This window comes from Panulirus ornatus, chromosome 11 (assembly GCF_036320965.1).
Source record: "Panulirus ornatus isolate Po-2019 chromosome 11, ASM3632096v1, whole genome shotgun sequence".
NCBI classification, from domain to species: Eukaryota; Metazoa; Arthropoda; class Malacostraca; order Decapoda; family Palinuridae; genus Panulirus; species Panulirus ornatus.
This window is the reverse complement of record NC_092234.1, coordinates 13817215-13836770: the sequence shown is the minus strand read 5'-3', so window position 1 is coordinate 13836770 and position 19556 is coordinate 13817215. Positions and strand designations below refer to the sequence as shown.

General features: G+C 39.1%; 1 protein-coding gene across 2 annotated transcripts in view; it reads left to right on the top strand.

Annotated features, from left to right (window-relative positions):
* The window catches only part of LOC139751287 (glycine receptor subunit alpha-4-like), a 55973-nt gene extending 43007 nt beyond the window's left edge, over positions 1–12966 (top strand). For both annotated transcript variants that reach the window (XM_071666610.1, XM_071666609.1), the window contains exons 10-11: positions 8422–8594; positions 11081–12966. In XM_071666610.1, the coding sequence (XP_071522711.1) occupies positions 8422–8594; positions 11081–11272 (365 nt within the window). In that variant the 3' untranslated portion in view covers positions 11273–12966. The remainder of the gene's footprint in view (positions 1–8421; positions 8595–11080) is intronic.
* Positions 12967–19556: the final 6590 nt, after the last annotated feature.

Sequence of the window (19556 nt, the reverse complement as noted above, 5' to 3'; positions counted from 1 at the left end):
ATATATATATATTATATATATATATATATATATATATATATATATATATATATATATATATATATATATATATATATATATTTTTTTTCTTTTTGCTGCTGTCTCCCGCGTTTGTGAGGTAGCGCAAGGAAACAGACGAAAGAAATGGCCCAACCCACCCCCATACACATGCCTTGATTCAATCCACTGACAGCACGTCAACCCCGGTATACCACATCGCTCCAATTCACTCTATTCTTTGCCCTCCTTTCACCCTCCTGCATGTTCAGGCCCCGATCACACAAAATCTTTTTCACTCCATCTTTCCACCTCCAATTTGGTCTCCCTCTTCTCCTCGTTCCCTCCACCTCATATATCCTCTTGGTCAATCTTTCCTCACTCATTCTCTCCATGTGACCAAACCATTTCAAAACACCCTCTTCTGCTCTCTCAACCACGCTCTTTTTATTTCCACACATCTCTCTTACCCTTACGTTACTTATTCGATCAAACCACCTCACACCACACATTGTCCTCAAACATCTCATTTCCAGCACATCCATCCCCCTGCGCACAACTCTATCCATAGTCCACGCCTCGCAACCATACAACATTGTTGGAACCACTATTCCTTCAAACATACCCATTTTTGCTTTCCGAGATAATGTTCTCGACTTCCACACATTCTTCAAGGCTCCCAGAATTTTCGCCCCTTCCCCCACCCTATGATCCACTTCCGCTTCCATGGTTCCATCTGCTGCCAGATCCACTCCCAGATCTCTAAAACACTTCACTTCCTCCAGTTTTTCTCCATTCAAACTCACCTCCCAATTGAATTGACCCTCAACCCTACTGTACCTAATAACCTTGCTCTTATTCACATTTACTCTTAACTTTCTTCTTTCACACACTTTACCAAACTCATTCACCAGCTTCTGCAGTTTCTCACATGAATCAGCCACCAGCGCTGTATCATCAGCGAACAACAACTGACTCACTTCCCAAGCTCTCTCATCCCCAACAGACTTCATACTTGCCCCTCTTTCCAAAACTCTTGCATTCACCTCCCTAACAACCCCATCCATAAACAAATTATATATATATATATATATATATATATATATATATATATATATATATTTTTTTTTTTTTTTTTTTTTTTTTTTTTTTTTTTTTTTTTATACTTTGTCGCTGTCTCCCGCGTTTGCGAGGTAGCGCAAGGAAACAGACGAAAGAAATGGCCCAACCCCCCCCCCCCCATACACATGTACATACACACGTCCACACACGCAAATATACATACCTACACAGCTTTCCATGGTTTACCCCAGACGCTTCACATGCCTTGATTCAATCCACTGACAGCACGTCAACCCCTGTATACCACATGGCTCCAATTCACTCTATTCCTTGCCCTCCTTTCACCCTCCTGCATGTTCAGGCCCCGATCACACAAAATCCTTTTCACTCCATCTTTCCACCTCCAATTTGGTCTCCCTCTTCTCCTCGTTCCCTCCACCTCCGACACATATATCCTCTTGGTCAATCTTTCCTCACTCATTCTCTCCATGTGCCCAAACCATTTCAAAACACCCTCTTCTGCTCTCTCAACCACGCTCTTTTTATTTCCACACATCTCTCTTACCCTTACGTTACTTACTCGATCAAACCACCTCACACCACACATTGTCCTCAAACATCTCATTTCCAGCACATCCATCCTCCTGCGCACATCTCTATCCATAGCCCACGCCTCGCAACCATACAACATTGTTGGAACCACTATTCCCTCAAACATACCCATTTTTGCTTTCCGAGATAATGTTCTCGACTTCCACACATTTTTCAAGGCTCCCAAAATTTTCGCCCCCTCCCCCACCCTATGATCCACTTCCGCTTCCATGGTTCCATCCGCTGACAGATCCACTCCCAGATATCTAAAACACTTCACTTCCTCCAGTTTTTCTCCATTCAAACTCACCTCCCAATTGACTTGACCCTCACCCCTACTGTACCTAATAACCTTGCTCTTATTCACATTTACTCTCAACTTTCTTCTTCCACACACTTTACCAAACTCAGTCACCAGCTTCTGCAGTTTCTCACATGAATCAGCCACCAGCGCTGTATCATCAGCGAACAACAACTGACTCACTTCCCAAGCTCTCTCATCCCCAACAGACTTCATACTTGCCCCTCTCTCCAGGACTCTTGCATTTACCTCCCTTACAACCCCATCCATAAACAAATTAAACAACCATGGAGACATCACACACCCCTGCCGCAAACCTACATTCACTGAGAACCAATCACTTTCCTCTCTTCCTACACGTACACATGCCTTACATCCTCGATAAAAACTTTTCACTGCTTCTAACAACTTGCCTCCCACACCATATATTCTTAATACCTTCCACAGAGCATCTCTATCAACTCTATCATATGCCTTCTCCAGATCCATAAATGCTACATACAAATCCATTTGCTTTTCTAAGTATTTCTCACATACATTCTTCAAAGCAAACACCTGGTCCACACATCCTCTACCACTTCTGAAACCGCACTGCTCTTCCCCAATCTGATGCTCTGTACATGCCTTCACCCTCTCAATCAATACCCTCCCATATAATTTACCAGGAATACTCAACAAACTTATACCTCTGTAATTTGAGCACTCACTCTTATCCCCTTTGCCTTTGTACAATGGCACTACGCACGCATTCCGCCAATCCTCAGGCACCTCACCATGAGTCATACATACATTAAATAACCTTACCAACCAGTCAACAATACAGTCACCCCCTTTCTTAATAAATTCCACTGCAATACCATCCAAACCTGCTGCCTTGCCGGCTTTCATCTTCCGCAAAGCTTTTACTACCTCTTCCCTGTTTACCAAATCATTTTCCCTAACCCTCTCACTTTGCACACCACCTCGACCAAAACACCCTATATCTGCCACTCTGTCATCAGACACATTCAACAAACCTTCAAAATACTCATTCCATCTCCTTCTCACATCACCGCTACTTGTTATCACCTCCCCATTTACGCCCTTCACTGAAGTTCCCATTTGCTCCCTTGTCTTACGCACCCTATTTACCTCCTTCCAGAACATCTTTTTATTCTCCCTAAAATTTACTGATAGTCTCTCACCCCAACTCTCAGTTGCCCTTTTTTTCACCTCTTGCACCTTTCTCTTGACCTCCTGTCTCTTTCTTTTATACTTCTCCCACTCAATTGCATTTTTTCCCTGCAAAAATCGTCCAAATGCCTCTCTCTTCTCTTTCACTAATACTCTTACTTCTTCATCCCACCACTCACTACCCTTTCTAAACAGCCCACCTCCCACTCTTCTCATGCCACAAGCATCTTTTGCGCAATCCATCACTGATTCCCTAAATACATCCCATTCCTCCCCCACTCCCCTTACTTCCATTGTTCTCACCTTTTTCCATTCTGTACACAGTCTCTCCTGGTACTTCCCCACACAGGTCTCCTTCCCAAGCTCACTTACTCTCACCACCTTCTTCACCCCAACATTCACTCCTCTTTTCTGAAAACCCATACTAATCTTCACCTTAGCCTCCACAAGATAATGATCAGACATCCCTCCAGTTGCACCTCTCAGCACATTAACATCCAAAAGTCTCTCTTTCGCACGCCTGTCAATTAACACATATATATACATTAATACATATATATACATATATACATATATACATATATATGTATATATATATATATATATATATATATATATATATATATATATATATATATATTATCCCTAGGGATAGGGGAGAAGGAATACTTCCCATGTATTCCCTGCGTGTCGTAGAAGGCGACTAAAAGGGGAGGGAGCGGGTGGCTGGAAATCCTCCCCTCTCGTTTTTTTTTTTTTTTTTTTTTAATTTTCCAAAAGAAGGAACAGAGAAGGGGGCCAGGTGAGGATTTTCCCTCTAAGGCCCAGTCCTCTGTTCTTAACGCTACCTCGCAAATGCGGGAAATGGTGAATCGTATGAAAAAAAAAAAATATATATATATATATATATATATATATATATATATATATATATATATATATATATATATATATATATATGGATATCCCTGGGGATAGGGGATAGGGGAGAAAGAATACTTCCCACGTATTCCCTGCGTGTCGTAGAAGGCGACTAAAAGGGAAGGGAGCGGGGGGCTGGAAATCCTCCCCTCTCGTTTTTTTTTAATTTTCCAAAAGAAGGAACAGAGAAGGGGGCCAGGTGAGGATATTCCCTCAAAGGCCCAGTCCTCTGTTCTTAACGCTACCTTGCTATCGCGGGAAATGGCGAATAGTATGAAAATAGAAAAAAAAAAAATATATATATATATATATATATATATATATATATATATATATATATATATATATATATATTTTTTTTTTTTTTCATATGATTCGCCATTTCCCGCGTTTGCGAGGTAGCGTTAAGAACAGAGGACTGGGCCTTAGAGGGAAAATCCTCACCTGGCCCCCTTCTCTGTTCCTTCTTTTGGAAAATTAAAAAAAAAATCGAGAGGGGAGGATTTCCAGCCACCCGCTCCCTCCCCTTTTAGTCGCCTTCTACGACACGCAGGGAATACATGGGAAGTATTCTTTCTCCCCTATCCCCAGGGATATATATATATATATATATATATATATGTGGAAGGTATTAAGAATATATGGTGTGGGAGGCAAGTTGTTAGAAGCAGTGAAAAGTTTTTATCGAGGATGTAAGGCATGTGTACGTGTAGGATGAGAGGAAAGTGATTGGTTCTCAGTGAATGTAGGTTTGCGGCAGGGGTGTGTGATGTCTCCATGGTTGTTTAATTTGTTTATGGATGGGGTTGTTAGGGAGGTGAATGCAAGAGTTTTGGAAAGAGGGGCAAGTATGAAGTCTGTTGGGGATGAGAGAGCTTGGGAAGTGAGTCAGTTGTTGTTCGCTGATGATACAGCGCTGGTGGCTGATTCATGTGAGAAACTGCAGAAGCTGGTGACTGAGTTTGGTAAAGTGTGTGAAAGAAGAAAGTTAAGAGTAAATGTGAATAAGAGCAAGGTTATTAGGTACTGTAGGGTTGAGGGTCAAGTCAATTGGGAGGTGAGTTTGAATGGAGAAAAACTGGAGGAAGTGAAGTGTTGTAGATATCTGGGAGTGGATCTGGCAGTGGATGGAACCATGAAAGCGGAAGTGGATCATAGGGTGGGGGAGGGGGCGAAAATTCTGGGAGCCTTGAAGAATGTGTGGAAGTCGAGAACATTATCTCGGAAAGCAAAGATGGGTATGTTTGAAGGAATAGTGGTTCCAACAATGTTGTATGGTTGCGAGGCGTGGACTATGGATAGAGTTGTGCGCAGGAGGATGGATGTGCTGGAAATGAGATGTTTGAGGACAATGTGTGGTGTGAGGTGGTTTGATCGAGTAAGTAACGTAAGGGTAAGAGAGATGTGTGGAAATAAAAAGAGCGTGGTTGAGAGAGCAGAAGAGGGTGTTTTGAAATGGTTTGGGCACATGGAGAGAATGAGTGAGGAAAGATTGACCAAGAGGATATATGTGTCGGAGGTGGAGGGAACGAGGAGAAGTGGGAGACCAAATTGGAGGTGGAAAGATGGAGTGAAAAAGATTTTGTGTGATCGGGGCCTGAACATGCAGGAGGGTGAAAGGAGGGCAAGGAATAGAGTGAATTGGATCGATGTGGTATACCGGGGTTGACGTGCTGTCAGTGGATTGAATCAGGGCATGTGAAGCATCTGGGGTAAACCATGGAAAGCTGTGTAGGTATGTATATTTGCGTGTGTGGACGTATGTATATACATGTGTATGAGGGTGGGTTGGGCCATTTCTTTCGTCTGTTTCCTTGCGCTGCCTCGCAAACGCGGGAGACAGCAACAAAGCAAAAAAAAAAAAAAATATATTATTATTTTTTTTTTTTTTTTTTTTTTTTTTTTTTATACTTATTATTATTATTATTATCATTATCCCTGGGGATAGGGGAGAAAGAATGTTCCCACTTATTCCCTGCGTGTGTAGAAGGCGACTAAAAGGGAAGGGAGTGGGGGGCTGGAAATCCTCCCTTCTCATTTTTAATTTTCCAAAAGAAGGAACAGAGAAGGGGGCCAAGTGAGGATTTCCCTCAAAGGCCTAGTTCTCTGTTCGTAACGCTACCTTGCTAACGCGGGAAATGGCGAATATTATGAAAAAAATATATATTATTTTCATTATTATTATTATTATTATTATTATTATTTATATTTTTTTTATTTTATTATACTTAGTCACTGTCCCCCATGTTAGCGAGGTAGTGCAAGGAAACAGACGAAAGAATGGCCCAACCCACCCACATACACATGTATATACATAAATGCCCACACACACACATATACATACCTATACATATCAACATATACATTCATATACATACACAGACATATACATATATACACATGTACATATTCATACTTGCTGCCTTCATCCATTCCTGTCACCACTCTGCCACACATGAAACAGCACCCCCTTCCCCCCGCATGCACGCGAAGTAGCACTAGGAAAGGACATCAAAGGCCACATTCATTCACACTCTGTCTCAAGCTGTCATGTGTAATGCACAGAAACCACAGCTCCCTTTCCACATCCAGGCCTCACAAAACTTTCCATGGTTAATTATTATCATTATTATTATTATTATTTTTTTTTTATTATACTATGTCGCTGTCTCCCGCATTAGAGAGGTAGTGCAAGGAAACAGACGAAAGAATGGCCCAACCCACCCACATACACATGCATATGCGTACACGTCCACACAAGCACATAAATATACCTATACATTTCATCGTATACATATGTATACATACACAGACATATACATATATACACATGTACATAATTCATACTTGCTGCCTTTATTTATTTAGTATTATTATTATCGAGTATACCTGGTATGACTGGGGAGGATCAGTGTGACTTCAGGAGAGATGTGGATGTGTGGACCAGATGTTTCCTTTGAAGAATTTGTGTTAGAAATACTTGGAGATAAAGAAAGTACTGAGAAAGTAAAGAAGAGTAGGAAGAGAGGAGGGTGAGTGGTTCATGTTGAAGGTGGGTCTACATCTTGATTGTATAATGATAATGTGGTGGTTTGAGATGTTTTATGGATAGGCTGATGAGAGCAGTAAATGCCAGGATTTTGGAGGAAGTGGCAAGGATAAATTGCACTGGGGGTCATGGGAGCTGAATCTGTTGCTGTTTGCAGATGACTGTTCTGGTGGCAGGCATCAGAGAGAGACTCCAGAAGATAGTAACAGAGTTTGGGAGATTGTGAAAAATAGGACATTTAAGAATAAATGTGAACAAAAGCAAGGTAGGATGTGCAGCATGGGGTTAAATCAGGATGGTTTGAATGTGAATTTGATTTGGGAGGACCTGGAGGAAGTGGAGTGTTTTAGGTACATGGGAGTGGATATAGCAGCAGAGGGAACTGTAGGGGATCAAGTGAGTCTTAGGCTGGAATGGAGGGCTGAGGCCTTGAATGCATTAAGGAGCCTGTGGAAAGAGAGGTCACTGTCGGATAGGACAAAGATGAGCACTATTACAGAAGTAGTAAGCACGACATTGTAGAAAGGATGTGAGTCTTGAGCCTTGAATGCAAGAGACAGAAGGGTGGATGTGTTGGGAATATAAAGCCTGAAGACAATTCATGGTGTACAACTTGTTAATGCAGGTTGTACCTCTCTAATCTGGTGCTCTGTGGTCCGGTAACTCCCATGGTCCAGCATGTTTTGAATCTGCCACCATTAGTTTGTGGATCTGCCACCAGGGCAGTACTGTTAACAGCGCTAAGGTGCCAAAATCTGTTTACACTGCAGCCAAGCTAATCAACAGTCCTGTTGATTTCTTGTAGCCCGAGAACAAGTGTAGGATGCTGAAGAATCTTCCCTGTATTGCCATTGTATGCCATGAAAAACCCTTGCTCAAGATATTGAGGAGTCTCCATCTGGGGTTAAGGATTCCAAAGATAATTCTTGGCTACAGCAATGCTGTAGGAACACATAAATCCAAGCCAGTGGTTATTGGTAAGAGTGTTCACCTGAGGGCCTCTAAAGGGGTCAGTTTCTATTTTCTGGCATTTTCTGTGATCCAGCAATGGCCAGGTCCCAAGGTTGGTGGATTAAAGAGGTATAACCTGTAGCCTGAACCAGGACATAGGAAGAAGTTGAAGTAAACTGTGGAATTATCTGTGAAGCTTGGCTGTGGATGGTAGTCTCCAGCATTAATACACTATATATGACAGCTAGAAAGTGGATATGTTCATATGATTATGTTCTTTTGTTCTTGGTGCTACCTCAATAAGACAGGAAGGGGAATTAGGCATGAAAAAAGGAATTATTATCATCATTATTTTACTCCTTTTTTGTGCTGGCAGTATCATACATCAAATCACTGGACATCTGGATGATCACATGCATGGTGTATGTGTTTGCTGCCCTCTTGGAATTTGCCATAGTCTACCATGTACACTACCTCCGCACCATCAACAAGGTCCCTGGCCTCACCACCCCCACTAGTACTACTAATGGGCCCTCACAAGTCACACAGGTTGGTTGTCATTAAGCTAATGGGACACAGGCTAGTAATAACAGGTATGAAAATTAGAAAACATTAGTTCACAAACCAGTAAGTTATGCAACAGGATGTTGCATGAATTTATGAAGCAACAGCATTTCACACAGCAGAAAGCCTGAGCCAATCAAATAAAGGTTTTTGAGGGGCTGACTATAGAAAATGGCATGTCATAGGTAAGTAGGCCAAAGGTGAGGTGATAGATTTGTCAGTCACCTGTCATTAAATCATAGGGCAACATTTGGAAGAACATTAAGTTCAGATTCATTATGGCAAAAGTCAGTTAAGAGAACAACAGGTTTCACTTTAGAAGCTTTCCGAAGGATAAATATAGCTCTATTAAATTATAGGTCCATTTCTTATTGGACGGAATTCACTTTCAGCTGAAACTTTGGCAATTAGCTTTCAGATGTGTTGGTCTTAGTATTTTGCAGGTAATCAAAGATTATGACATGAAAAGTCAGTAAACCACAGGATGGTAGGACAAAGATAGCTACATATCAAATTAGAACTAATTAGGCATCCAACTAATAAGTTTAATAATTCAGGAGTATACTGTTTAATTAGTTACATGGAATTTACTAGTCATTACAGGTTAGTTGTAAGGTGGAGAGACATGACAGTGGATCACATTTCTCTGAATCACATGTAAGTAGTCATAAGTAGATAGGTCAGCCTAGGTCACAGATTGACCCATATCAGTATGTCAGTTAAAAAATAGGATTAAGCTAGTTTGTCACAGATCCGTATGTCAAGGTACTAAATCATTGATCCGTAAGCAATGGAATGGTAGATTAGAGGTTAAGAAGTCATGAATCATTAAGCCACAAAATGTTATTGTTCCAAATTGTTAAGTGATAAATCAAAGGACTACAGAATAGTATTCACAGGTCAGTTAATTACAAGCTAGTTAGGTAGGTCAGTAAGCCACATAATGGTAGGTCACAAGTAAGTTTTAGTTCTTTAGATCACTGAGTTATGGGTCACAGGTTAGTAGTTCTCAGAGTAGATGGGCACAAGTCATTTGGTCATAACTCAGTTGGTAATAGGTCATCAAGTCACAGATCAGCTAGTTGAAAATCATAGGAGAGTAACTTATAGGTTTGTGAATTATAGAATATTTGGTCATAACAGTTTATCACAGGCAGTAAGTGCAGGTCTTTGAGATATGAGTTAGTAGTTTACAGGTGATAAATCACAGACAGTAGGTCAGAGTTAAGTAGGTTATTGTTAAGGAAGTCATAGGTCATATAGTTCAGTATCAGTTTGTGATAGGGCAGTGACTCAGTGCAGAAGGATACAAGTTAGAATGTTATGTGGTTTAGGAGCAGACAGGTCACTGTGTCATTATCTACATGAATGTAAGTTAATTGGTCTTACCCGAGTTGATCAGAAGTCATAATCTGAGTCAAAGGGTAGTTTTGACAGAACATTTTGAAAGTTGTTAGGCCAGATGGTATGGTTTTGTACATTGTCGGTGGCTGGTCCCATGTCAGTCCTGAAGGTCATGAATTAGTATGTCTTAGGTGGTTGGTCATTAGTCAGTCTAGATATTCTTCAGTTAGTTGGCATTAGGTAAGTTTGTTACAAACTCATCAGGCAGACACCTGGTCATAAGTTTTTAGTTCTTAAGATATCTTGGATGAATTTGTCACAAATGATCCATCATTGTATGTCCATAATGCTTACATTTAAAATTAGATATATAAATAGACATTGTGTGTTATTCTAATATTCTCTTGTTTTCAAGAATATGGAGCTACTTGCAACACTTGTATATCATTCTTAAAACAAAAAGTATTCCAAATAATGGAGACACAGCCACTCCTCCCATAGGGGATGTTTATTGATGGAGTGTTGTTTAATTGTATTGAAAACAGATCTTTTGATAACCACTCTTTAATCTTTTCAATCTTGTGTTTTTCAGAAACAGCCATATAGAAATGTTCATGGCATATACAGCACAAATTTTTTTCAATGATCTGTAGACAATTTACACGTAATACCAAGTACAAGTGGGTTTACCATTACCTTCATTACATTCATGAGTTTTTCATGTACAAACAATATATCTCATTATTTATTAATCTTTCATCCCTTTAGCAGGAATCACAAAAAGTTTCATATGCTAAGAGCCACTGATTATGATTTAAGTATCACAGGACCTTGTAATTCTCTCTTGTAACACAAATGATAAGTCTTCCAATTAGAAATGTTTGAAGAAAGGTACTGCCAAAAATTTAAATGGGATCCCTTTTGTATAATGGAATTTTTGTGTTTGAATAGTGAGTTTCACATCCATGAAAAACACTTTCAGTTGTTAGCATCCTTTTCCTGTACTGAAACTTTCACACTTCAGTAACCACTACCTTTTATGTAAATGGTTTCCTCTCTTGTTTGTTGGAAATTTCACTTGCAGTGACCATTACCAGCCATATATACTTTACACTTACCATCCACAGGGCCTAAGTCTAGCAAGTCCCAGGTTACAAAGGTGGACAGAGACGTGGCGGGAGTTTTGGAAGGGAGACACTGCTATTGACGAGGCCTCCAGGGTCCTCTTCCCTGTTACCTACTTCTCCTTCGTCATTGGATACTTTGTGCTTCTGACAGGCTCTCAAGACCAGGGTTCACTATCTGATGGCCAGTCGTAGTCACTTGGAGGACACTGGAGTAGGGACTGCTCCCCTCATATCCATCCTCATCACCTGCACAGCACAGCAACAGAGTTTACTCACAGCTATGAAATCAGAAGTGAGGTGTGCTTCTCTTTCATAACCATGATTGTTTGTGGAGACGAGAGTTAGTACTGATAACAGTAATGGAAAATGAAGACCAACCTGTTTTAATGAGACAAAATTGTATACTTCATTAAATGAGTAGAAAAACAATTTTGAACATATATGAAAACATATATGAAGAACACGAATATTAGTTTTACCTTTGGTTATAGTGACAGTGATTTAAACATTAAAAAAGGCAAAGAGGATGTCATATGCATGACAATATGAAATAACAGAACATCAAATAAGCACATTAGCTTTAGAATAGCCATGAACAGCCAAAGTGTCTTTAATACCTACTCCAGTTATTTCCTCTCCTCTCATATAGGCTTTCAAGCACCTCTTGGATGTATACATACCCAGGACGATGGAAGCAAACATGACAGACAGGCAGCAGACATGTTACTTGTACCTGTTATGGGCAGCATTTTTTCCCCTTTCACATTGTTTTTCTTTTGCACTCAATTTATCTCTGACATCAGCTTTGGTGATAAAAGTCAGAATATATTCTTTTATCATTTATGCTATGGAGATACTAATGACACATATCTAGTCTAAGTGTATGCATTAATCATTGTCAAATTGAGGCTACAGTGTTCTAAATGCATTTTTTTTTATCAAATCCTAGTTGTAATGGTAATTATCCAGATTAGAGTTACTAGAATGTTAAATGGGACATTGCAACCTCACAAGATGATCACATCCATCATAATCTTGAGAAAGATTGATGGGTATAGATGTGATGATCAAGATATGATAGAATATATGAAGTTTAAATTTTAAGTAACATTTCCAGTTGAGACATGGATACTATAATATAATCCAGCCAAGTTTCTTTTTACTGCAAATCTTTAGCCTCTTTCATTGGGTGTTGCAAGATAATCTAGTAAGTTTTGTTTCTATAACACTCTAGATTCTAAAGTGTGTTAAGAATTAATCTAATCAAATTCATTTCCTATAATGCTGTAGTTTAATCTGATCAAATTTTTTTTTCCTGTAATGCTCTAGATTCTTAAGAGGGTGCTGGAAGTGAATCTAGTCAAGTTTAATTTCCTAAGATGCTCTTGAGTCTTAAGAGGATGTTTAAAATTAGTCTCATAAAATTTGTTTCATATAATGCTCGAGATTCTTAAGAGGTTTGTATAAGTTAATCCAGTAAAATTTTTTCTATATGACCTTAAGTTCTTAAGAGGGTGCTAGAAGTTATTACTGGAGTGCTGTAGACTATTAATTGAGCAAAATATGAACATACTTGAAAACATGTTGCCTTTACTAGGACAAGCCACTCATCACCAAATAGCCCTGCATTTGAAGCCTAAATTTTTGCATATTTGTTTTAAGATGGGTCTCAAAATTAACACCACCTTAAAAAGTCTGTCTCTGTAAGTGACCTGTAAATTCATGTAGTAACTACAGTGACACATGAAAGAAATTCGTACAGATAGAAGATATCCAGACGTATTCAGATTGTAGACAACGATCCTTATTGTGGGATTTTCCAGTTTTTGAATATAATTTGCGTGTAGAATATGTAAATATATACTGTATAAAACATTTGAAAAATATTTCATTGTTGTACTTACCCAAAAAACTTTCATGTCTCCACATCTGACAAGTGTAAAGTAGACAAAGTTGGAGTTTGATGATTACTTAAGGAATGAAGTGCTGGAGGTTGAGCACTTATCCAATGATATTCTAAGGGGAAAAACCAAAGAAATGAATGAATAAAACAGTGGAGCTCTACTGCCTCATATTCAGACTCTGGAAACTCATAGGCCATTTTGATTGGAATCTTAGATATGCAGTCATTCAGATTTTGGATATTTTCAGACTACTGGTATGGATATTTGGAATGGAGATCTTTTGCCTTTAATAACATGCTGAATTCATGATGGGAAGTCCCCCAAAATGACATCCTCTACTGCATGTATGTGTAAATAAGCAGTGAACCACCCTTTAACCTGGAGCATAACAATTATGCAATAAAAAATGTACTTACACAGATGGAGTTTTGGCCCCATCCATTAAACAGCACACCAAATACTATCTTGTATAGACTTGGGTTTGTAAAAGGTACTGAATTTCAGGAAGAACCATCAGAAAAGGTTCCAGTCAGGAGTAGGACAAGAATCTACCAATGTTATCAAGAACTCCGTGATTTCAATAATGTCAGGTTGAGCAAAATTCAAAAGCATGTGCTAAAAGTAGCAAGACACAGTGGAAGCATTTTTCAAAATAGCAATCTGCACAGTGCTAAGACTGATTATTGAGGCTCTCAAGATGCAAGGAGTTGAAGAAATTTTTCAAAATAGCAATCTCCACAGTGCTAAGACTGACTATTGAGGCTCTCAAGATGCAAAGAGTTGAAGCAATTTTTCTTTAGACTGAAACTTAAGACAACCTATAACATTTTGTTTCTGAGACCATGATCGAAAATTTTTTATGTTTAATCAGTGCCACCATGAGAAGGCAGGAGGAGTTGTAATTACTGGTTTGGCTGTTGATGGTTATTCAGGAGCTGTGCACAAGATTATTGTTTTAATTTCTGTGATTATCCCCAGATGAAGTATCTAACTTGCCTACTTATACACAGACTAATATCCTAAGTTATACTTGCAATGACTGGAGAAATTTTACTTTTCAGTTTCAGTATGTTTAAAGAATTGTGTGGAACAGAACTGTCAATAAATATTTAAGTAGGTGAGGAATATGATAGGAGTGCTGTTAAGCAGAAAGCGCATATTTTTTAGTATTAGATATAAAGAGAAAGGTACTGCATTATATTGCACTGGTTGCAAAGTATATACTGAGGTAGTGGTAAAATTTTCATTGTCTATAATGTAGGGGGAACAGTTCCATGATATGTCTCCATTGAAGAGTTCTTATAATCTGAGATACATTTGCCTAAAAACAAGGTCCTTCAGAATACTTTTAGGCCAAAAGCAGGCTTCTTGTCCATTTTTTCTATTATTTATATCATATTAAGAGTGCTTCAGATTGTAACTGGTTCACTGCAGAATGGATATTATAGCCACAGAGTAATAAATAGTTCCTGAAGGTTGAATAAAGGATATAAAAAGATTGGAGGAAGTGAAGTGCTTTAAATATCTGGGAGTGGACTTAGCAGTGAATGGATCCATGGAAGCAGAAGTGAGTCACAGGGTGGGGGAGGGATGAAGGTTCTGGAACGGTGAAGAATGTGTGGAAGGAGAGAACATTATCTCAGGGAGCAAAATGGGTATGTTTGAAGGAACAGTAGTTCCAACAATGTTATACTGTTGCCAGGAAAACAGACAAAATAGGTCACATTTGTTCACATACAGTCTCTAGCTGTCATGTGTAATGCACCAAAACCACAGCTCTCTATCAACATCCAGGCCCCACAGACCTTTTCATGGTTTACCTCAGACGTTTCACATATCCTGGTTCAGTCCATATGGTAGCACGTTGACCCCGGTATGCCACAACATTCCAATTCACTCTGTTCCTTGCACACCTCTCACCCTCCTGTATGTTTAGGCCCTAACCACTCAAAATCTTTTTCACTCCTTCCTTCCACCTCCAATTTGATCTCCCGTTTTTCCTTGTTCCCTCAACCTCTGACACATATATCCTCTTTGTCAATCTTTCCTCACTCATTCTATCCGTGTCCAAACACTTCAACACACCCTCTTCTGCTTTCTCAACCACACTATTTCTATTTCCACACATCTCTCTCACCCTTTCATCACTTAGTCGATCAAACCATCTCTCACCACACATTGTCCTCAAACATCTCATTTCCAGCACATCCACCCTCCTTTGTACAACCCTATTTATATCCCATGCCTCGTAACCATATGACATTTTTGGAGCTACTATTTCTTGAAGCATACCCATTTTTGCTCTCCAAGATAACATTCTCACCTTCCACATATTCTTCATCGCTCCCAGAACCTTCGCCCTCTCCCCCACCCTGTGACTCACTTCCGCTTCCATGGTTACATTCACTCCTAAGTCCACTCTCAGATATCTAAAACACTTCACTTCCTCAAATTTTTCTCCCTTTAAACTTACAACCCAGTTAACTTGTCCCTCAACCCTACTGAACCTAATATTCTTGCTCTTATTCACATCTAATCTCAACTTTCTCCTTTCACACACTTTTCCAAACTCAGTCACCATCCTTTGCAGTTTCTCACTCAAATCAGCCATCAGAGCTGTATCATTGGCGAACAACAACTGACTCACTTCCCAGGCCCTCTCATCCCCAACAGACTGCATACTAGCCCCTTTCTCCAAAACTCTAGCACTTACCTCCTTAACCACCTCATCCATAAACAAATTAATATATATATATATATATATATATATATATATATATATATATATATATATATAGATATCTGGGAGTGGATCTGTCAGCGGATGGAACCATGGAAGCGGAAGTGGATCATAGGGTGGGGGAGGGGGCGAAAATTTTGGGAGCCTTGAAAAATGTGTGGAAGTCGAGAACATTATCTCGGAAAGCAAAAATGGGTATGTTTGAAGGAATAGTGGTTCCAACAATGTTGTATGGTTGCGAGGCGTGGGCTATGGATAGAGATGTGCGCAGGAGGATGGATGTGCTGGAAATGAGATGTTTGAGGACAATGTGTGGTGTGAGGTGGTTTGATCGAGTGAGTAACGTAAGGGTAAGAGAGATGTGTGGAAATAAAAAGAGCGTGGTTGAGAGAGCAGAAGAGGGTGTTTTGAAATGGTTTGGGCACATGGAGAGAATGAGTGAGGAAAGATTGACCAAGAGGATATATGTGTCGGAGGTGGAGGGAACGAGGAGAAGAGGGAGACCAAATTGGAGGTGGAAAGATGGAGTGAAAAAGATTTTGTGTGATCGGGGCCTGAACATGCAGGAGGGTGAAAGGAGGGCAAGGAATAGAGTGAATTGGAGCGATGTGGTATACAGGGGTTGACGTGCTGTCAGTGGATTGAATCAAGGCATGTGAAGCGTCTGGGGTAAACCATGGAAAGCTGTGTAGGTATGTATATTTGCGTGTGTGGACGTATGTACATGTGTATGGGGGGGGGGTTGGGCCATTTCTTTCGTCTGTTTCCTTGCGCTACCTCGCAAACGCGGGAGACAGCGACAAAGTATAAAAAAAAAAAAAAATATATATACATATATATATATATATATATATATATATATATATATATATATATATATATATATATATATATATATTTATTTATTTATTCATTTTGCTTTGTCGCTGTCTCCCGCGTTAGCGAGAAGGCTCCCAGAGGACTGAGCCTTTGAGGGAATATCCTCACTTGGCCCCCTTCTCTGTTCCTTCTTTTGGAAAATCAAACATGAGAGGGGAGGATTTCCAGCCCACCGCTCTCTTCCCTTTTAGTCGCCTTCTACTACATGTAGGGAACACATGGAAAGTATTCTTTATCCCCTATCCCCAGGGATAATATATATATATATATATATATATATATATATATATATATATATATATATATATATATATATATATATATATATATATATATGATTTCTTTCACTTTCACACCATTTGCCATATCCCGCCTTAGCGAGGTAGCGTTAAGAACAGAGGACTGGGCCTTTAAGGGAATATCCTCACCTGGCCCCCTTCTCTGTTCCTTCTTTTGGAAAATTAAATAAAAATTAGAAGGGAGGATTTCCAGCCACCCACTCCCTCCCCTTTTAGTTGCCTTCTACGACACGCAGGGAATACGTGGGAAGTATTCTTTCTACCCTATTCCTAGGGGGAATGAATAAAGGCAGCAAGTATGAATTATGTACATGTGTATATATGTATATGTCTGTGTATGTATATATATGAATATGTCTGTGTATGTATATGTGTATATGTATACGTTGAAATGTATAGGTATGTACATGTGTATGTGGGTTGGTTGGACCGTTCTTTCGTCTGTTTCCTTGCGCTACCTCGCTAATGAGGGAGACAGCGACAAAGTATAAAAAGATAATATATATATATATATATATATATATATATATATATATATATATATATATATATATATATATATATATATATATATCTTTTTTCTTTTCATAATTTCTTTCTTGCTTAATCGTCATTTTCCACATTAGCGAGGTAGCACCAGGAACAGATTTAAGTCCTCCAAAATTCTCACACCATCTCTCTTCATCACTATTTGTTATCATTTCCTCTTTCGCCATCTTCACCGTTGTTCCCATTTGTTCTCTTGTCTTTAACATATTATTTACCTCTTTCCTAAACATCTTACTCCCCTCCCCCCTTCCTTAAGTTTACTGATACTCGCTCACCTTAACTCTCATTTGCCCTCTTTTTCAACCCCTGCTCCTTCCTCTTGACTTCATGCCACTTTCTCTTATATATCCCCCGATCATTTGCACTCCTTCCCTGAAAGTACCACCCAAATGCTTCTCTTTTCACTTTTGCTAGCAACTTTACATCTTCATCCGACCACTCTACCCTTTCCCATCTGCCCACCTCACACCTTTTGCATGCCACATGCATTTCTCACACATGCTGGCACTGCTTCCCTAAATACCTCCCATTCCTCACCCACTTCCATTGCCTCATTTACTCTCACCTTTTGCCACTCTACTCTAACTTCCTCCTGGTATTTCTGCACACAAGTCTTTCTTCCAAGCTCACTTACATTCATCATTCTCTTCTCACCGATTTTGTTTCCTCTTTCCCTAAAACATCTACAAATCTTCACCCTTTCCTCCACAAGATAGTGATCAGACATTCCACCAGCTGCCCCTATCAAGACAGTTATACCCAAACGTTTCTCTTTTACATGCCAGTCCATTAATATGTAATCCAATAATGCTCTCTGACCCTATTTCCTACTCACATACATGCTACTTGGCTGTAAAGCCCTCTTTTTAAACCAGAGATTCCCAGTCAACAGTCCTTCTTCAGCACACTACTCCACAAGCTGCTCACCATTTTTAATCATAATACTGAACACATGCCTCTCAATTATACCATTGATTGCCACATTACTTACCTTCGCCTTTAAATCACCCATTACAAATACCCTGGTCTCTTACATCAATATTGCTGACACACTCAGCTGCTCCCAAAACACTTAGCTGCATTTACTTCTTGGAAACAGTCTATATTCCTTTGATTCAGGACTCATTTGAAGAAAGATGCATTAAATATATGAACCATTACTCGGCTTCAGTAAGGGAACCTCACATATTTGATGTAAAGGGATACAGAGTTCATTGAACCAAAGTTCGTAATATATATATATATATATATATATATATATATATATATATATATATATATATATATATATATATATGAAACATAGAAAGTAGTTATTATGCATCGTTCGTCTGGCAAGGTGGATGTAATGTCTGATGTTGTCTGGAAAGTAAACTAAAAGACGATTGAGGAACATGCATATAATGTTCCGTCTTGCATATATTCATCAGCCACAATATGCCTAAATATAAGTTAAGAAATGTAATAAGAACAGTTTAATACATGAAACCAGGACTGACGACACTAGACCATTCTGTCATCAAAGTGTTATGCCAATACCATTGTAGGTATGTGTGTAACCGGATCTCCAGTTGATTTCATACAGATTGTCATTATTTGCTATATAACCGAACGGGTTTAGCCAATTGTACAATGAAGGTATTATGTAGAATAGTGTGTCCTCATTCTAATTTCGTCCACATTTTGAAATCGTGCAATTTCCGAAATTCATGAACATCTTGTGAAAACGTTAAAGCTTAACGCAAGCTTTGATTAACGTAAAAGCAGTACAATTTAAACCATTTGATAAATTCAGATGTAAAACTAAAGTCACAACGTACACATATTTAGTAAAGTTAAGGAATTTAAGAGTTTCAATGTCAAATCCAAAGACCTTAAGAGATTTATAATGGCCTTACGAATGTTCCTACCTCTTGAGTGGCTGGCTGTGACCCAGTTTGGAAGAGAAATCAAGTAATATTTCTAATTTTGATGCTTAAAATAGGGGAAAAAAATTCACAATTTTCATCGATAGCTCATAGTCATATTTCATCTATTAGTAATGATCTATCAGGGCATATTAATGCATTACTACATTTCATTCATTTATGTTACTCCTGTGGTAC